Genomic DNA, 21951 nt, shown 5'->3' with positions numbered 1-21951 from the left:
ACATAAATTCCCACGTCGTCCGTCCGGTGTCAGTCTGTTCTTTCTTAATCGCCAGAACGGTGTTAGACAAAAGTCGAAACCGGATATGGAAAGTTTAGGGCTGAGCAATGTTCCCTCTAATTTCTTTTTTTTTTTTTAGATGAGCGGTAAATATACTTTTCTGAGCCAAAAAATTTTTTGCTGAGCATATATATATAATCTTATTTTTTCCTATAAAAATGAAAATAATTAATTATAAAGTAGAGATTAAAATTTATTTTAAAACATACTTCCGCACAAAATATTATCTTTTGTCAATGATTTAATGTATTTAATCGAAATATACATAGCAATAATCGTGTTGCGGACAGAGTGAGAAATAAGTAAACAACAATTCAAATCAGTGTGCATGCTCGCATGCACGGTACATAAATTTTCATGCGCGGCAACAATTTGAGCAGGACGCAGCCGCGCAGCTTAGAGGGAACATTGGGGGCGAGAGGTTTGATTAACTATATATGAACTTCAGCTTTGGGCTGGAAGTCACGTTATTTCGATTCAAAAATTTTCTCCGGACGGAGTTAGATACGTGATTGGCGTGACTTCGTTGTAAATGGGAAAAGTATGATGTAGGGGGCAAGACACTACCGAACATAAGTGCATTGTGACGATGTCGCAATAAATAATTGCTGGTTTTTGTTAGAGAATTATTTGAACTTCTAATGCGAAACCTTTTAAATATAAACACAATTAACAATATCTTACATTGTGTCGTTATCTGGTGGGATAGTCGGTGTGTTTTGGCGACCCGAATGAAGCCTGTCCAAGGGCAAGGTCAAACTGCAATCTTTTCGTACCTCAGAATGTAGTAGCATTTCTAGGTGGAACCTTTTATTATTTTTTTATTTCTTTGTTTATAATATGATATAGTAAAACTCCAGTTATCGGAACTGCAATTATCCCCATCGTTGTCGCAAAGCTAAAAGTCGACGTTGTGTATTTATCATCAGAGCAACAAAGTAATTTGAACCTTACATAAAACTAGCAAATAAATTAATTTACTGTTTCTGTGTATTGTATTACAATCAATAGTAAACAGCGTAAAGTAGCCGTGTGTACAAAAATACACTTTATTTTGCAAAAATGTTTAAAGAGAAATTCGGTTTGTCTGCGTATCCGGATGGTTGTCGGTCCCAATTAATTCTGGATAATTGGAGTTACACCGTATCGCTCTTAAGTATTTGCATTAGATATTATTGTGGTGTGCATTTGTTATTGATAGTTATTATATATTATTGCTTTGTTCGTTCTTTTTTTCACGCGCTGTTTAGTGTTGATCATTGTTATTAAGGGCGAACGACGGTAATTGTGATTTCTACTTTCTGCGTTGCTTTTCTTATATCGAGGATGCCTAACTGCCATTTTAGAAGTGCTTCGATGAAGTTGACTTTTACGGTTACCTTACCTTTACGTCACTAAGCATTCTGCATAGTATTGACACATTGCAAATAAGCACTGCGGAAGGATTTCGGGCATCGTCTCGACATGCCGGAATAGAAATACACACGAAAAAATAAAATGGCAAAATGAAGGCTGGCTTCGATAACGGCTTGTCTTTCGTTTTATTCGTTGGTGGCCAAAGCGTTCGCACTGTTCGTTAGTTTTCGTTCTACAGCATGCGCAATTTACGTTAGGCTTAGCGTTATTCCGTCGATTTCTGCGCTATCGGATCGGACTCATCTCTGGTTTAAAAATGGACACGAAGAGTGAAATGTTAATTCTTCGACGTCGACACAGGAATTTATTACTTTTGTCAGGGAAAATATTGAAACGTCGATAGTGGATTAGTCATTCGTTTAGAGAGAAAAACACCAGATGATTTCTGTGCTTTAATCCAGCAATTACCATTAAAAGACACGGAAGGATTTTTAAAAATATTTTCGTATGTTTCTAACAGGCTCGGACCAAAATAACATCGCATCCCGGGCAGAATTCGTGCCTGATCCCTAACGGTTTTTGCACATATATCCCTCGTACAACACGATTGGAGAATAAGGGAAATCCTCCGTACAAAATTTCACAATTTGTAAGTGCCAACTCTGTTATTCGATTTTTTTATTTAGTAAAGTAAGTAAGCGTGTCGTCTTAAATTTGCCCGTGGATTTTAATATTGAAATTTCCAATTTGTTTTCAACCTTTCGTCGGGTTTACTTAAATGAAAACTGATAGTACATATTTTTTTTCTTCCTCGCCCCGGTTTCTTTCAGACATTAGCCTTTAAGACAGAGACGTAACTACATATTCAGCGCCCTTGAGTATAGAATCGGTGCGCCCCCTTGTTACTCGGAAGAGGTCTCGCGAAATTTATTTTGAACGTTTAATTTAAAAACATATATCCAATTATTTCTATTTAAAATCTTACTTAATAACAATTTATTTGAGATTCCGGGCATTTCAACGATGAGATATTCAATTTAATAAATATAAATATAATAATAAAACAATATAATTCTTTCGGTGCCGAGTACCTAATAATGTTTACTACATATTACATGAAGTGTATTGACAAAATGTATGCGAGTTTAGTTTCGTAACAAATACATAATGATACGTAAAACAACTTGCGAGATTGTTGTTTTCTCGCTTTTCGTTTGAAATTCGGTCGATCACTTTTTCCGGATCGAGTCGACAAGGTGTTTTTTCAATTGATATAGTAGCCAGAGCTAAGGCGGTGTTGCGACACGCTGCTTCGTAAATAAGTTTTGATTAATTTTAGTGTCGAAAAACTTCGTTCCGCCGTCGCCGTCGTTGCCGCTAAAATGTAAAAAATAAGGCATGCTGCGGTAATGTCGGGAAAGCTACTCGAGGCTGCGGTGTGAATTAAAAGTAGTTCGGCAACTCGGCTCGTAGAAGTAATTTCTTTTACCCGACTATAAAAATGCGTTTTAAATCGAAGCAGTCGAGGTCCAAAACTAATGGAAATGTCGGGGGGATGTGCCGATTGTAAAAATTCTGATCCTTCCAGAATATTTTTATCGGATGACGCGACGAGATGTGCGGGTGATAAGCACTTTAAAAGAGTGCATAATTGTCGAACGGATTCAAATCTAATAGTTAATTGATTAATTATTAAATCCAAAATTTTTTACAGATGTTTGTACGAGTTTTTATTTTTCCTTTTCTAACTTGGCGCCCTGGCGATTCCTGCGCCTGGAGCAGTTTGCTCCAACTGCTTGAAGACCGTCACCGTGGTTGGTTGTATAGATTAATACAGTATTCGTATTTAGTAAAGTTTATTTAAACATTTTTTAGATAAGTGTTAGTGAACGTTTTTTGACCGTACGTAGGTAGGTAATTCGTAAAAATGACGAACGAAATACGGCGGTATTTCGATAATTGAACAATTCGGTATTCGAACAAAAAATATTTGGAAAAAATAGCGTTCGATCCTCGATTGAACAAACGCGACCCGCTATAACAAAATTTCGATTAACGGATTTTTATTTTGTCATCCATAAAAATTTTATGATAAAAATAAGAAAAATGAAAACGTTGCTGATATTTCTGAACGCGATAAAATAAAAACTCGGAAGACGACAATGCTTTGTAAAAAGAACGCCCCGGTTTAAGTAATATTAACCTTTCATTTTAATTTGTTGTTTGTTATAAAGATACTTTTAGAAGGCCAACGGCCATAGTCTCTCAATAAATAATAATAGTAATACATTATTTTTAATTGTGATTGTTACTTAATTATTGATTGGAAATCAAGTATAATAAAAATATTTCTGTTATTACGGAAAAATACTGTATATACACTCAAACCTGTTTTTGTGCGATATTTCGTGTGCGCGGTCTTTTTTTGTGAATTTTTTATTATATATCCTGCCAACTAGTATTCACCGTACTTCAGACTTTTCTCCTCCTGAGACTTCTATGACAATGTCCCGGAAAAAATGACACCAGCTGTTCTCGAGGTCATCAAAGCTGTAAACACAATAACTCATTGGTGTCAGATTTCGCAGAAAGGCGAGACAAAGGAAATTAAACTTTGAAACTTTCGCTTCAAAATTAACGCATTTCTATCGTTTTTATGTTTAATTACATTAAAATTAAAAATTCCTGAATCGAATCGGACAAAAACGAGCTACCGCAAATAAAAAAATCGCACAAAAAAAGACCGCACAAGAACACGTTTGAGTGTATTTTCTACGTGAGACTTTTTTATGCAGTTCCTATTCACCGCATAAAAAATTTACTTTTTAATTGTGTTGCGAAAACTATTTTTTATGGCTACTGGTGAAGTTTTTGTGCGATTTTTTTTTGTGTGTTTTCTTTTATGCAGTTCCTATCCACCGCACAAAAACAGGTTTGAGCGTACGTTGTCTCAAATTAAAGTTGACATTGTCAAGCTGGCTACGGCAATAATTATTTACCATATAGTCATGAAAGCTTGTGAATTCCTTAATGAGATGATGGAGTTTTTTTCTAGAGCAAAAAGTTAGTTCCATAATGTTAGGATCTTAGAGTGTAAAGATCTCTAATCGCGAAATTCTAGTTTAATCTCTAGCAAAGAATTTCAAGTTGGTTGGTTATAACGGTCGGACTGGACGCTAGTCAGGTCCTGCTTGTCTAACTGACTGGAACAAAAAGACATCCTTAATCTCGCGTCCACACGTAGCTGTACCCTGATCGAACACGAGTCGTTAGGTTTTCACGGGTGCAAAAACAACCGACCCCAACACACAAACCACTACTAGAGGGCGCTTTTGAAGCTGAAATAGTGGCAAACAGGCCTACAAGATATCCAGATTTGAATCCATGCGATTTTTGACTAACTCAAAAAGTTGGTCTACCGTGATCCCATAATATCGCTGTCAGACCTTAAGTAACATTCCAAGGTATACACTGAATTCAGCAGTTAAACATACTGTTTTACGCTTTCAGATGATAGCAGACTGTTGGCCATCATATTTTGAACGTTTTGTTTACATTAGACAGATAACTTGAGTAGCTCGTTGTGTTCTGTATAAAGCAGCAATCCCCAAAGTGTGCGCCGAGGCTTCCTCACCGGGGTGCCGCGAAATATAAAATTTTCATAAATTTACTTCCACCTTCAATTCGATGTGATAAGATGCGACATCTAGCAGACCTGATTCGAATCATTAACTCGGTAATAAAGGTGGCACATAGAATCGCAAAATGTAGAAAGCCTCATACTATCGCAGAAAAACTCATTCTACCGGCTGCTGTAGATATCGTGAATATTATGATCGGTGGGTCTGCTGGGTAGCAGCTTTCAAAAATGCCTTTTCCAATAACACTATCAGTGGCAGAATACAACACATAGCGAAGGACCTCCAATGTTCGGTTATTGAAAAAAATAGAGGCTAAGAAATTTGGGTTCAGCTGGATGCGTACCCAGATGATAACAGTGATGCTCGCTTGATTTGCTATGTACTGTACAGTTTATAGATAATAATAACATTGTAGAAGACTTTTTTCTGTAAAAGTATCACTGCTGGTGCTAAGGCTCACGACTCGTTCGAGATCCTTGATATTTTTATTTCCGAAAGTAATTTGGAGTGAACCAAATGCATCGGTATCTTTACTGATAGTGCTCCTCCTATGTCCGGGTGTTATGGAGGATTGCAAGCACTTTTTCGAAGCAAAGGCCAAGACCCCGATGCACTGTGGACCCATTACGTTATTCACAGGGAAACACTCGCATCAAAATATCTGAGTCCCGCATCGAACCAGAATATGTAGTACATGTATTAAACTTTATAAAAACGGCCGTTGAAGGCAACATTTTTCAAAAAACTATGCGAGGATGTGGGATCTGAGCACGTCTTTGTTGTACTACAGCAGTTCGAGAAAGTACAAAACATTACCACTAGAGAGCCATGGCTCTCTCGAGGTAATGTTTTGTCTCGTACGTTTGAATTGCAGGAAATTTATATTTTTCTTAAAGAGGAAGACCACGAGTATACCGAAAATTTTGTGATTGAAAATTTTTTGGTAAAACTAGCATACTTATATGATATTTTTAAAAAGCTGAATGCTCCGAATCTCTCCCTGCAGAGAAGCAACACTCTCCTTTTAAACTCGATTGAGAAAATATCAGCTTTGATAAGAAAATTAAAACTGGAAAAGAAAAATAAATGAAGTCGGAGGAAAGGATGTTTCTCCTTGTTGCAACACTATTTGATTTCCAATGGAGTTGATTTCTCTCGAGGTATGAAATCTATTTTTGAGAACCTTTTATCACAGCTTATCACCTGGTTTGAGAAATATTTTCAAAATGATAATATCGATAAAGGTGCATGGATTCGAGTTCGGTTTAATGCCAGTGCTCCATCTGAATTTACTGCTGCAGAAGAAGAGAATCTTATTGAGTTGTCTCGCGACAATACGTTGAAAACAAAATTGAGCTGCATGGAATTAACTGAATTTTGGATATCGGTAAAAGATGAATATTCCTTCGGAGTGGTAAAGCTCAGAGAATCTTAATTCCCTTTGCGACTTACTAGTTGTGCCGAGCTGAGTTTGTCGCTGTGATAAAAACTAAGCATTGCACGAAAATCAATATGGAGAAGGAAATGAGGGTGGTTGTGTCCGATTTGATTCCAAGGTTTCAGGAAATATGCGGTGATCAACAGGCTCATCCATCCCATTAATTATAATTAATTGAATTTTTCAATTACATCTTTTTGTTACCTTAAATACATGTTTTATTTATTTTTTATTTGACGTCTTAACTCTTCCATTAAAAAGATGTTGGCTATTTCGCTATTTTGCAAATTGTACTTGTTAGAATTTTACGTAGGGCGCCTTGGGAAAATCGAATTTAGCAAGGGCGCCGAGAATGAAAGAAGTTGGGAACCAATAGTATAAAGCTATAATACACCTTCTAGTGGTGGTTTTTGGAACTAACTTTTTTGCTCTAGAAAAACTCCATCATCTCGTCAAGGAATTCCCAAACTTTCGTGACTTTCTGACGGATAGCAAAAAGCTATTCATCAGAAAGTCACGGAAGACGGCCGGATGGCCGAGCGGTAAAGGTGGCAGCCTACCGCTCTGGGGGACCCGGGATCGAATCCGAACGGGTCGAATAATCCCCAGGAATTTTTCGGGGGGTGGTCCGTTCGGATATGTCGGGCCCCGTCCCTCACCACCCGGTCGCCCCATTGTGGGCCTGGCCGAACCCATAATGGGCCTACTAAAAGAGGCCCTCTTAGTGCCCACAGGGCGGAAAGAGTTAAAAAAAAAAAAAAAAGTCACGGAAGGTTGGAAATGTCAAGTTCGATTCGGGACATTCTGTACTTTTGCGCACTTTCGGAATTTAATCGTATGTTTTGCATTAGTTCTTTGTTTCATACAGCACGGATTCACATAAGACGGCACTTTTTTCGGAACGTAACCTCGTATAACATTATCGTTTCATACGAGGGATACCTGTACTGTACTTTCTAATCGTAAGTACTAACAATTACTTATTGTGATATCATCACAATGCCGGGCTGCAATTTTTAATCATTTTTTAACAATAAAAAAAATCGCAATAACTTCGTGTTCAGATCGGAAAATCGTATGTAGGTAATCGGGCCTCCGGCCCCTAAGCTTTCCTTACTCGGTCTCGATATTCGTCTATATAACCCCGTTCTCGAGATTAAGGAAGGAGATACGGACAGATGTGACGGCAATAGATTCCCACAATCTATAAAATCCCAGATACGTCGGCAATTTGAAAATTGCAGTCAAATAAGTACGTTTCCAAATTACAGTATTAGAAATTTCATGACCTCAATATTTTTATTTTCATTGAATCAGACAGACGACGACATAAAAATTATTGATTTTAATCTAATCAGTTATAATTTAGATATATTTTATTGATTTCAAATTTGCCAAAACGTTTATTCTTTCGTCGATGTCTGTTTTCTGAGCAGCGGCATTTTCAATAAGTAAAAACAGCGAAAGAATTTAATCTCGCACTGGCCATTGTCGGTGGCGAATGTCTTTCGATAACTTTTAGTTTGCCGAATTACGGGGAAGTCGGCCGAATTCTCGATGCCGTTTACGTATTTGGAACTGTTCTGCAACTTGCTCGGTTTTAAAAATTGTAGTATCTAAGGGCTAATTCGTGTTCTCGGGGAGTAAACTGTTTACAGATTTAATTTCTTCCGAGAGTTCGTTTCCGTCGATGACGTTAGTATTTTCATCGTTAAGAATTGAATGCAAATCCGTACCGTATTTTCTTAATTTCTTTAAATCGCCTATTTTGGTTAAATTTAAAACAACAGCCCTTATTTTGTTCGTAAGATTTGCTCGAATCTTTCTTTGAGAGATGTCGATATCGTGTCTGAAATGATAGTGAATGTCTTTGTTCTAAACTTGTTTTCTCGTCCAAAGCAACGATGGTGTCTTCGGTATCGTAAAGTATTTCCTCTTCCGAATCACAGTTATTTCTGCAAATATTGGCCCCGTTCTTCGGCTCGTGTCGAAGCATTTTCGAGTCTTTCGGTGCGGTATTGACTAAAATATTCCCTACGTAATTTTAATAAATAAACCAGCGAGACAAAAGAGAAAGACCGAAAGAAAATGGGAACTTTCTAGCGACTTTTACAGAGTAGGCCTATAAACTAAAACTTAAAAACGTAAATATGGCAGGTGACTGTAACAGACATTTCTGTCGGTAGATGATAAATTACTTTACGTTCTTTCGATATTTACATCTTCTGGAAGCGAAAGAAGCTTGGAATGTCATCTAATTACTTTTGGAAGGAGCGGAGGCTCTTAAGGCTGTAGTCCCGATCTTAATTTTGTCTCCCAACATTCGGTGTCCGGTCGGGCCGCCTGTTTAATCCGACACCGGTCTCGGATACTTCCGACTATTTATTAAGTTTCGTAAGGCCACTTTCTTCGATACTAGAGATTAGCGGTTCCTCCGTTTTGTTCGGAGAGTTGTGGGAAGTTGGCGTCGATTGGCCAATATCGTTACGGTAATGACAAATGTCGAATCTAGGCTAACTTTCGAAAGACGAAGGACTAAGAGGGAAGATGGACGATAAGGAATAGCGCGATCCAGGGTTTCTCATTTTCCGGTCTTTTGCTTGTCCGGGATTCCGGGACAAAAGCGAACTGTTTCCCGGGATATAATTAGGCCTAATTATTTTTAGGATATACAAAATATCTTGAAATCAAATGATATAATTATTTTTCATTTTTTAAAGTAATTTAATACGTTTGCAACCTCCAAAATCATATTAATGATGCTGTGTAAGATATATATTAAAAATTACCTTTCAATTACGTAGAAATTTTCATAAATAGAAAAAATTTATTAACGTTTGCTGGAAACTGTATACAACAACAAAAATGCTTCGAATTGAGTTGAAAATGTTAAAAAAATGAGCTTTGAAGGTAATTTTCGTGATTTAAATAAAACGTGTTAATACAAAATATTATTGTAAATGTTTATAAGATTTTAAAAAGCCAAAGTGGTCGATACTCCGATCACTCGATCTGATTCTTATTTTAGTAATGAAAAGTTCCGCTATCGAGAATGTTCTTTTCCATTCAATCGATACGAGTGGAATCGTGTTTAATGCATTTAAGAGAAGACGGATGTTATGTGTTTTTTTCACCCGTAGCCTGGAAGATTTCTAGTTCGTTTTCGAGACTGTAGTACTTCTTTCGCTCTCTAGCAGTCTCGATTTGTCTGCTTTAATAGCGGCATCGAGCTTATAGCCCGATAATTCGGTAGTTCGTTCGACTTCAATAATTAGGTTTAAGAAGAAAAACTTCTTACTCGCAGACTCGTTTCTATTTTCGCCCAACTTACACAACCCGGCGTTACGCAGTTATCGAATCTACTGGGCACGGTTAAAGATTAAGACAGCGTAAGCGCAATTATTCCATATATTACGGGTTCTGACAAGTGAAGAATTTTCCCAGTCCCGCCACAAATAAGCTACGTATTGATTATTGACCATTTGTGACATGCTATAACGAGGAAAAATTAAAAAACTAATCAGTAGGTTTAAAATTAATAAATACAAATGTATTCTGACAGTTCGTGAGTTAATTATACTTTGTTTGCAAAATTTCTTCACCTTAACATAAAATAAGAAAAAAGTGAACTTTTGAGAAATTTGCGGATTTCCCGGGTTAAAACGACAACCGGGACTGAGACAACTAGGATTTGAGAAACCCTAGGACGAACGTTTGACGATAAAAGCGTGCGGTTTTATCGTCGCCAACGCAGTCTAAGTAGTGATAGGGGTGATAGCGACAAAACGGATACCACGTGCAATCTGGTCGGCATCACTCGTACCGTACGTCAAGTTTCGCTCGAGTAGAAACACTGGCTCTTAGATGTGTCGAGGATGCCGAAATCGTGACCGTCGCAGTTTCGGTCTTTCGCATTCTCCCCCCCCCCCGGGGTAGTACTAAAACTCTCTTCGCTACGTTTAATCCGGGAGCAGCTGTCGCGAGTTTTGCTCTATCGGGTTATGTTATTACGGACGTTCTGGGGCCAAACTTTAAGAAGTAAACCGAAGACGACGGATTACAGATTGCAGTTTGGCCAATATCTCGACGGCAAAGGGAGGAAAGAAGCTTTAAGTTGCCGTCAAATAGAATATAAGACTTTTCGTGTAAAAACCTTTTTTTATGGACAAAGCTACGGGAGAAGTGCTGGCTAACGCTTAACTCGGGCCGCACCTAGGTCTAATTCGTCTCGGTGGAACCGCTAACGCTGGGAAGTGACGATGCGGGTGTTAATAAAGGAAAAGTTTTTCGTCCGGCCGACGAAGACGTTCTTTCCGTAAGAGAAAGAACGTCTTCGTCGCACGTAGCATTCGCGCAATTCACCGGGTTAGACAATTTCGGAAGGGGGTAAAAGCGTCCCTAGTGTCTATATCGGCCAAAAGTCGGCGGATTCCTACGATGTGGATGGTGGACGGTGGTTCGGGCCGATAGCCTTTTCGTAAGTACGAAAGCGCTTTCGTGTGTCCAACCCGATTTTTACTCGGCGTAAACTTTATCGGCATTTTATTTTATTAATCGGTGGCGGGGCAAATGAAAGACGATTTTTGTATTTTCAGATTTAGTCAAGCCAAAATGCAAAGTTCTTTCGGCGTTGCATCCTACACCCGCCGTGCCTTCCCGCGGTCCATCCAGTCTGGGCGTGTCGTCGGCCGCCGACGACTTACCAGGTAAGGTTTCCGGTTTAAAATGTTCTTGGTGTAATTTTCGGAATCGCGAGAATTTACCTACGCGATTATTCGTCTTGGCTCCTTTCCGTGGAAAGTGTCGGGACGTGGAAAGGAGCTAACCGATCCGCAACTCCTATTATTATAACGAAACCGCGGTTAATTGTTATTCGACACTCGTTTCGAACATCGTGGCATTCCCCGTGCGGAGTAGTTAATTACGAAAAACGTTAAAGGCGAACGAAGCGTTCGGGACGTGGATCGTGCGACGGTCCGGAGAGAAAAGTCGCGCCTAGGGAACCTAAAGAGACTAAAGGAATTGATGGTTAAAGTAACAGATCTACTCGATCTCTAGTGCCCAGCAACCACGCTGGGCGGGGTGCCTTTTCCGTAGGGAGAGCGCCCCTCGTGTCTGTACGTCTTAACGACTTATAATCTGTGCTAATACACGACAGAGCAAGCTAAAATGCAGCATAAGCTGCATATATACACACAAAAGTTATGCCAGAGTTAGAGCGTTGGGCCTAAGGGAACGGATGGTAGCCCGAAAGAAGTACCCGGTGGCCCAGCTAAAAGAGTCCAAGACTACCTTACGGTACGAGACCAAAGCCTATGATTAAGGCATAGTCTCTTTGAACCCTGTAATGCCAATAGGCGGGGCAGGGCAAGAGTTTGCTTCATGAGGTCTTTGTTTAGCCGTAAAAGTCGATTTCCTCGAAAGATTGGGAATATTTATTGAAAGACGGGAGCGGAGAGGGGCGACTTTCTACGCTTCACATTCCTTCCGAAATTCGTTCGTACTTCGACCGGAAGAAAAAATAAAAGTTCTTCAACCCTACGACCCTAAAGATTTTTCGAGCCACCGGAGAATGTTATTTTGCGAAAGGTTGAGAGCCGAAATTTCGCCCAATTGCAACGGAGTCGAGGTTAAAAATCGGGTGGCTTTCCGGTCCGGTTAACGGATTTTCCTTCGTCCGCCGGGTGGAAACGTATTTTCTGAAGGACGAATTTTCACGCGCAGATTTCCGGTCTCCGGCAGCGCGTAAACGTCTTAAGTCAGTGGTTTCCAACCTTTTTGTACCTGCGCCCCCCTTTAAACAAAAAAAATTGTTGTGCCCCCTAATTTTTCTAACAATCTAATTTCATAAATACTCAACTGATATTATAATTTATTTAATGGGCTACAAAATAATATACAATATTATGTAAAAATATATATAAAAAAAATAATTATTTATTATAAGAAATAATAATTTTAAATGTAATAAAAACAAATCTTACAAAAATACAAAAAAAGAATATATAATTAATACAACATTATAAAAATTTAATGCGATGGTTGAGCAGCATGCCCCCTTGCAACAGCTTGGCGCCCCCCCTAGGGGGCGCGCCCCACAGGTTGGAAACCACTGTCTTAAGTAGTCCTTTAGTCGAATTTGTAAACCCGTCTCCGTCCCCGGAGCGGTCGGCTTGGCATTTTCGGACGCCTCCCCGGAAAAGACGGGAAAAGCCCGGTACTGGCGCGAGGAAACGGACCACGCGACTTTTATCCGACGGCCACCACCGGTCTTTCTCTACTTTTCCTTTCCGATGCGGTCGTTTCCGGACGGTCGGGCGGAACTCCCGTTGTAAAAAGTTTCTTTCGTAAGTCGACGGGGAGAGGAAGTCGGTTAAACGCCTTTAAATCCCCTGCCTCCAATCTTTGTCGTTCCAGGCTTTCCGACCCGGCAGAGGTAGCGGAGTGGAAAAATTTCCCTACGGCGATTCTCGCACCCTAAAATTTTTTCCCGGACCGGGGATTTATCACCCCTTGGCGGGCGTTAACCGACGCCGATTTTCCCCGCGTAAAGAACGAACGGAGCGACTTTTTTTTTTGTAAAAGTGCGTAACGCCCGCGACCGCTCCTCTGGACTGCCGAACTTCCGCCTAAGTACGAACGGTGGCGCTTTCCCCCGCGGATTTAGATATATCCCGCCGCGGAAAAATACCGTCCGGTGACTACCGGGTCCGACGGAAATAATAAATACGGCCGATTATACGCAAATGTACTATGGCGGAGAGGACGCTTTCTACCGGAGGAACGGCGCCACCGTCCATCCGTGTATTTAACTTACGTGTATTGATAACGAGCGAATAATACTAGGCGTGGAGAGAGAGAGTGAAACGCCTATTACCCGAATCGCCACCCGACTGTTCAAAATAAGTAAAATAATGCTGTCCACCCGCCGAGAAAAATTTTCTCCATAGGCGGTAAAATAAACTAGTCGTTTGTTGGTAGGATTCGGTGTTTAACGTTTTATTTGCAGGCGATTACGCAACGGAGCGTGGGGATAGAAAAAAATTATTTGGGCACAAAACTCGTTCCGATTAATCGGGACGTCCACAGTATTTTCCGGGATGACTTTTCTTCCGAGAAAAATTTTGGACGAAAAGTTGTAAACTAAAGTTTTCCAAGGGAGGGAGCCACTTCCGGCCTACGAAAACCAAAAGTAAAGTGGGGAACTTGGCCGCCGCCGAAATGTTTTATTGCAAATTTAAATTTAGAAACGATTTGTGGAGAAAACCGGCGGCTTTTCGTTTCTTAAAGTGCAGCGCGGAGAAATTCTTCCCGATCGAACGAGTCGAGAGGGGAGGCGCGGTTACGGTAAGATCCAAGTCGTTTAGTATTAGGGTCCATTTACACACAACAGTGACCGTTCGGTGACAGTGAGTCGAGCACGGCGCAGTGATGAGTATAACACACGACAGTGACGTGACCGTGCTGTGGGCGAGTGGTTACGGACTTTTCCGAGGATGAACTGTCTACGATAGCTGTATGTTTGGATGAAGAAGAAAAAGAAATGCAATCAAAAAGCGCCGCAAGTGGGTACATCACGCACGGACAAAAAAGATCAACAGAATGGGAGTAAAAATTGAGATGACCAACCCAACATGCAATTCATATTTAATAAACAAAACAGAGAAAATATTCATTTCGTACCCAGTGCCCATGTATTTCGAACGAGATAAATCAAATAGAACAGGGTGTCGATGCGCGATTTCAATTAAATGTTCGTCGTCCATCGGACAACAAAATTTACCGTCGGTGAAAATATCGTTCCCGTCAAATGTACTTTCGCGGTACGGTCACGCCACTGCCACTGCACGGCACTGCGACGGACGAGTCTGGACCGGGTGGTTTAAAACTAGGTCAACGATTTCCCACGGGCGAAAATTCACTGCACTGTGCCGGCACGTGACTGTTGTGTGTAAATGGATAATCGTAAAACGATTACTGGTGACCGTTGGTTTACTAATACCGTGTTTATTTATCGAACAGCGAATCCACGGCACGGAGCGAAGAAAGAAAACAAAGAAGGTACTCTCCTCTTTTATTCTTTAGCTTTTTCTTTCCGCCCGTCTCTGTTTTTCTCCTTTTCATCTCTGTCTCTTTATCCGGTCGGAGATTCGGGCATTTTTATTAGCGATTCGGATAGAACCAAACAATACCTTTGTTAACGCCCTTTAATACGTTTCGCGATACCGGAAGGACCGGGTTCTTTTTATTTAAAATTGGACTGTAAAATAACCAGAAAAATAATGTTTAATATTCCTTAGTAGCGGCTCCAAACTTTTTTTATATAAGCTATTTCAGGAAGCGTCGGTTATCTCTTACCGCGTGTACGGTACGCATTCCCGGTAATCTTAGATGGCGGGATATCTTAATTCGGGTACTCTTCGGTGACGAGTACGCACGTTTATCGTATTAGCGACTCCATTTAATACTCGGGCGAAAAATACCGCCCGTCTCCGATTAGTCGAATTAGAGTGCATCCCCGCTCACTATTACGACTGTTAGCCATATTCCATTTGCAAACTATCGAGTTTGAAGGGAATCGTACTGCCCATAAAACTTTATTATCGGCCAATTTCGAGTTGTTCGAGTCTGCGCACTCGCGTATGTCTTCGCGTAATTTAAAGACCCGTCAAAAAGGCCGTAATGATCGCGGGCTCTAACTCGTATCGTCCGTCACCGTCGACTACAAATTCAAAATCGAAAATCGTTTTCTGCAAAATATGCAAAAACCGCGCACGTAAATTCTTGCAATTTTCACCTCCGCACGACGGTTCAGCGGTTTCTTTTTTGAAACCGCTAAAGACGTACGCATCGCCCCGAGAGTTCTTCGTACAGGTATTAGCGTACTGGCGTGAAGATTTCTTGGTATATACCGTTGGACTTTCGCGAGCGATTCCTAAAGCCTGGTACTCACATGCGGAAACCGTCGATGGAAGCGGTCGCCGTTCCGTCGTCGTTCCGTATCGCGTGTACTCACATGCGGAAATTACCCTACAATTGAAACGCGCCATCTGCCAGCCGTAAATATAAACAAGCTACTACAGTAGGAAGGCCACGTGCCAGTAGTGGAAAATGGCTTCTACCGGGATTGCTTTGTTATATCAATTAAACTTTTTAAATTTGGATAGGAAAAATATTCTAAATCGTCGAAAGTTAGCTTTCGTCACCGAATTTCGATTACGCCATTCCCAATACTTTACGCAGTAAGTTACGTCTATTTGACATTAATATTTAAATTGGATAGGGATATAGCGTATAAATGAAATATATTAGCGTATTAGTGTACAAATAAAGCTTTTTAGCTTGCTGACCGCCATAGTTCGAATGCTATCGTCCCACGTGATCTTTATGACGACATTGCTAAACGGCCTTCCTATTGGTCTAATTTTTGCCGTTCCGCTTTCCGCGACGGCAAAAGTTGAAAATTTTCAACTTCGTATTCCGTCGGCTTTGACGGCAAAAGTGACGTCATTTTGCCGTTCCGTCGACAGTTTCCGTCGTCCGTTGCCGCATGTGAGTACCAGGCTTTAGACCGGCGGCTAATTACAGAACGATTCCGTAATCGTAGTTCTAGTTTTTACCACGAGATGCCGCTAGGGTCGTGGCGTTCGGGTAGCTCGTACCCCGTACTGTTGGAATTTTCTTTTGTCGATATTTCAGCTTTGAAACCATACTTTATCGTCGATAATTGGTTTTGAAGCGATGCTGCTACGTTGCTAAGAAATCGTTACGGAGAATATTGCGTCGGATGATATATCAGAAAATACTTGTTATTGTTATACTTGATAAATCACTACGCCTTAAAAGAAATAACAAGCTTGTAAGATTAGTACATAAACGAGTCTTGGTGGAGGAAAAGTCAAAATTCTGTCGCGAGACTTCACGTTCTGAAGGATTTTCTACTTCCCTTCGATTACGAGAACATTTGGAGAAATATGTGGATTTGCCTGCGAAACAGAGAAGCTGGAATTCAAAAAAACAAACTCTGTTCTGAAATTTTAAAAATGTCGTATCGTAAAATAATTGTTTTCGTGAATATTAACAGTTCATTCGGTAGTAAATAAAAATATTATGTATTTGACAGATTTCTACGAATGGAAAGCCACAGAGGAATTGAGAACCAACTGCAAATAAGAAGGATTGAAGGTTCTCGATCCAACTAACGTTAACTGTCTAAAAAATCATGGAATTTATAAATTGTACTCGTGCGCCTCTGGCACATGGGATCGTGACTACGCTCGATTCAGAAATGCACTTACAAAAAGAAAACATTCAATAACAATGTGTAGGCTGCTTCTTAAATGGAGCAGTCCATCCTTCCTGACAGTTCGTCAGGAGGTTGGTACTCCAACTTTATTCACGACCTTGCTTCGCATCTTGCTTTGCAAGGGTTTAAATACATACATGCGGACGTAGCCGCTATATTATTATCCCGACATTGTTATCTAATTTATAATTTTTTTGTATCCGATAATGTTGATGAGTTCGAAAGTTCACTCGTGTTAGAATGTTTGTTAAGTTATTGAGTAGTGACAGTTTGTCTTTTCTTTGTCTAAGCTCCTACGAACTCCCCTAACACTTTGTGCACAATACTCACTTCGGCATTAGGAGGATTCTTATGTCTTATTGCGTTGTTCTATGGTATTAGTGTTCATTTCTTCTTTCTCCCCGTTGTGTTTTATCGCTGTTTTTCTGTCCTCCGTTTCGTTGCATTCTATCCTTTCTCATCGTACTATTCTGTCGTTCCCATTGACATATTCTGTCGCACGTTCCCGATACTTACTTTGGTGAGAATAGGGGTTTCCCGTCTTTATCGTTGTGCGCTATCGTAGTATTTTGTGATTATTCCTCCTAGTTGTTGCGTTATATCTTGCTGCTGACGTTGTATTCTATCGTGGAGTTTTATTGGTATTTTCCCTTCGTTGTTAATCTTGTAAATGTGTTTGCAGTTAGTGTTTCGTACGAAACCATTTCTTGTTTCGGCACGTATTCTTAGAACGCACTGGTTGAGTTCTTACATGTATTCCATTATATATTAGTTATCGGTTATTATGGTTATAGAAGCAATAATAATATTAATTGCTTTATAATACAGTGGAGGGTGTATCGCTATAATCTATGGTCGACTACGAAAGTTTATTTCACAAACTATTCCAATAGTTGATAGGAATATGTTAGATAAGGCACCTACGTGGTGCGGGTGGTTTTGATGATTTAATTTACTTAAGTGAGCAGTGCAGAGTATATCACTATAGTCTAAAGTCTGCTACGAAATATATTAGCACCGTCTCGTACTGTTGATGTCGAAGAGGTGAACAATTTGGCATTTATGTCGTTCAAATGATTTAGTTATGTACATTTGCGGAAAGTATCCTAGGCAATTTGAATTAGTGTAGAAATCACCTATGTGTTACGGTAGAGAGGCGAAAGTCCCGTTGCAGATATTATGTATTTCACCGAACTTTTGGACCTATTTTATATATAGAGTTCGGCAATCCCGAGGAAAGCACCGAGAATTAACTTATAAAGAGGATGGAAGTGAAATGGAATGTCCCAAACTCGGCATTGAATGCGAACATTAAACACCCGTTACCAATTTGTACTACCCTAACTGCTACAACAGAAACATTCACAAATATCAAGCAATGGGATCGGTTATTGTATATTTAAAAAACAATAATCTCTAAAAAATTGTAAAATTTCTTAAAAATAAACGAGTTTCTAAAATTAACTCTTTTCTATCCGACTTCGAAAGAGCTAACGGTGTCCATCTCAGTTCTTAGCTCTTTCGAAGTCGGATAGAAAAGAGTTAATTTTAGAAACTCGTTTATTTTTAAGAAATTTTACAATTTTTTAGAGATTATTGTTTTTTAAAGAAACATTCACAGACCGTATTCATCCCTTAGGAAGAGCTAGTTTTTATCGAGATAATTTCGATTATAGAGGTTTCCCAGCATAAATTACCTAACTGTTATTTACTTATGCGAATATATTTTTTTTCTATATTCTATTTTTATAGCTTATTTTAATAAATTCATTAAAATGATGGTAGATATGCTCATTATTGATCAAGATTCGTTTTCGTACTGGCCATTGATATCCTTCTTTATTGCATATCAGCATTAGATTATGTCTTGGTAATTCATATCTGATACAGTCCATTAGTAGGGGAGACCGGGGCAACTTCGGCATGTTAAGAATAAGTTCTATTTTGTGTAATAAATACTGCTGTAAACTGAAATAAAAGCATTGTTTATTGTCTACCAGAATGTAACCTTACCATAGAACTGGTTAAAATCAGTTTGGAAATAAAAATAATTATAATAATAACAACTTTATAAAGAGATAGCGATTGCCGAAGTTGCCTTCATACCAGGGGCAACTTCGGCAACAGTAATGGAGCAACACAGGGAGGTATATAAATTTGTGTTATTAACAATGTATACGTTGGAATTCACTATTAAAACAAAGAAATACTCTTCCAAAGACGTATTTAATATTATAACAACGAAATACAAGATCAAAGGCATATTTAAGTAAAGAAAATGTAAAAAAAAATTAATTACGAAAAAAATGAAACAGATAATAAATGAAAACATTATAATGCAAGTTAAAAGCAATATAAAGTAAAATGAATTAGTGAACTCAAATAAACAGTAGAAATGAAATATGCTTAACAGCAAATTGTTTAAGATAGGCAACGCTGCCGAAGATGCCCCAATAGTAACGATTTAGAAACATTAAGTGGAACCCCGAGAATAGGGTACTAAGCAATGATCTGGTCACGTAAATAAGTTAATGTTTTATCCTTCTAACAGGAAAAGCGACTTTCGTTATTATGGAATTATAACAAAACATGCCAATTCCATGGAAATGGAAGCAAAATATTACATGAAATTGAATAAAAATGACAATTTACTTGTTAATTCAACTGCGCTTGTTGGAGAAAAATACAAACACCCCACTCAACAAGCCACCAATAAAACTCAACTGCCTAACCTCTAAAGAGAGTCTCCTTTTATTTTGTTTTTTAAAAAAATGCGATTGACGAACTTGCCCCGTATGCCGAAGTTGCCCCGGTCTTCCCTATGTGTGTTGGGGTTTCCTCGGTTCCGCAGTTTTCGCAAAGACCGTCACTCCCACGATTAAATCTTCTGTGGTAGTCTGCAAAATCTCCGTGTCCTGTCAGAAATCTTGTATTTTTATGGTGTATAATAAAGTAACTATTCGTAACTCTTTGGTTTATATCCGGTAGATATTCAAATAGTTCTCTGCCCGTTCTTGACTCTTCCCATCTTCTTTGCCAATGTGTAGGCTATATAAAAATGTTGCAAATGTATTATTTTCAATAAATCTATTTCGTAAAGAAAACATCTTTCTTACGAATTAATTTTTTTTTTTTTTTCGTAGCTAACATTCAAATAAATCATCGCAGATCTTAAATGAGGCTAAAGTTCACTAATATTTTAGTGATGAAGCGAAGACCTCGTCAAGGTTTTTCCCTAACTCCGTCTCTTCGGGTTGGTCCACCGTGTGTATCGCGACTCGATATAGTCGATCCGGGTTCGATGGAAAGTACACCTCCACATTCGATTCGGAGAATATTTACAGTTTATTTACAAAACAAAATGCGTAGAATGTACAAGTTCGACAACGTAATATATACGGGACAACAAAGTGTCTCGCGTATTGGATTGGCTTCCGGGAACTATTAAACTCTGGAGAGGCCTCAGTCGGCTCCCGGAGTTGGCTCGACTGCACGGTCGGTCCAGTCTTCCCACTAACCCGTCCCCGAGATGTTTACCAGAGAACTCTCTCTCTATGCTCAACGGGCTTCTCGACTGCCCGAGACTATCGTGTACCAGTCTCTCGTCCTTCTCTCCCTCCTCTCCCGTTTGCTCCGCAATTTAAGGTTTTTTGGGCGGAAACTTCCGACCAATCGCAAACCGTTCTTTCGTGAACAGCTTACACTTAGGTCCGCTGTTATCCGACGAGAGTGGAGCTTACGTTTACGTTTAGTAGTTTTTATATGGCAAGCGGCCTATCGTCCGACCACAGGTGGGTCCGATTGACAAAGTCGGCGCTTCTTTTGTTCCCTCTGCTAAATGGCCAATACTTTACGGACGATTATAATTTGTCGATGTATTTAAACTACCAGTTCAAAAGACTTTACCGATTCTATTCTGTTTGATAGCGTTAGTATGAAAAAATAATAAAATTTTTGGATTTGTAATAATGTTAATTGATAGCATAAAAATAACTTTGAAACTCAAAGTAAAACAAATGGACAGTTACTAAATTATTTTACATATACATATTTTTTACTTTTCTATATAATACAAAAGAAAACAAAAATTTCGAGTAAGGGATTGAAAATTCAGCTGGAAAATCTTGAGACGAAAAGTTTACATATTTTGTAGAATAACTTTTATAATAAACTGTATAATTTTAAATATTTTGATAAAAACATTGAACAATAGTCATGTTTTAAAGCTACAATATAAACAATGAATATTAGACAAAAGACAAGTTTGTAGTTCAATAAACGAACAGTAGCAAATTTTGTTTGTAATAAATTAACTCGGTGCCTTCTGTTTCACTTATATTTTTTTTTAATTGGACAATGATAAAACAAAATGACGACAAAACACCACGCCCCTACTCACTTTCCAACCACGGTGTATTTACGCAGATTGCGTTCCGTCGAGTGATTCGCCGACGTCACAACCGACCTTAAATTAGAATTGTACTTGGCTCTAGCTTCTCGACGTCGCGAAATAGCGACATCTCGTGGTAAAAAACAGAACTACGGCTACGAAATCGTTGCGTAATTAGCTGCCAGTTGTCTCGGGGTGCGACTATGCAGACGCGAAAGAGCGAGAAAAGGCGAGACTCGATAGCTTAAATATCAAACCCTGTCAGATATGTGAGAGAACCAGAAATTCGCTCTCGCCAGCGATATTTCTCGCTTTTTGCTCGCGCATGGTTTTCCTTCGCGAGAACTATACAGTATAGCTCGCTACCGAATTCGCGTCTGCATAGTGGCACCCTTAGTGTTCCGAGTCGACCGTCGTTCGTCGGCATTTCTAGCTTCTGTCTATTATTATTATTCTGTAAAAGAGTTTCGGGCGTTTGGTTTTGCAATATTAAAGTAGGCCTAATTCGGAGTCTAATCCGCCGGAGCGCTTACGGTGCGCGGCGCCCCTCGACACCCAAGCGGCGAGTTTTGTTACTTTAAAATACAAACGAATGGAATAACGCGTATCGCTCCTTCCGGGGTGGAGAGTAACCTTGTTGGACAGAAAAACTTTAAAAGGATATTTCTCGAAAACTGTGGACGGTGACGGGAAATTTCGGTTTCCCGTCGTACTTAATGTTTAGGAAGGAACGACTTACGGTCAGACTCGAAATTTTTCT

At 39.4% G+C, this 21951-nt stretch overlaps 1 protein-coding gene across 1 annotated transcript in view; it reads left to right on the top strand.

Annotated features, from left to right (window-relative positions):
• The window catches only part of LOC136981990 (fat-like cadherin-related tumor suppressor homolog), a 461240-nt gene that overhangs the window by 433876 nt on the left and 5413 nt on the right, over positions 1 to 21951 (top strand). The window contains 2 exon segments of the mRNA XM_067278416.1: positions 11091 to 11201; positions 14518 to 14556. Of these exon segments, the coding sequence (XP_067134517.1) occupies positions 11091 to 11201; positions 14518 to 14556 (150 nt within the window).

Source organism: Centruroides vittatus, unplaced genomic scaffold (assembly GCF_030686945.1).
Source record: "Centruroides vittatus isolate TY-2023 unplaced genomic scaffold, ASM3068694v2 contig_8, whole genome shotgun sequence".
Lineage (NCBI taxonomy): Eukaryota > Metazoa > Arthropoda > Arachnida > Scorpiones > Buthidae > Centruroides > Centruroides vittatus.
Note: the sequence above shows the minus strand (reverse complement) of the source record. Positions and strands in the feature narration are given on the sequence as shown.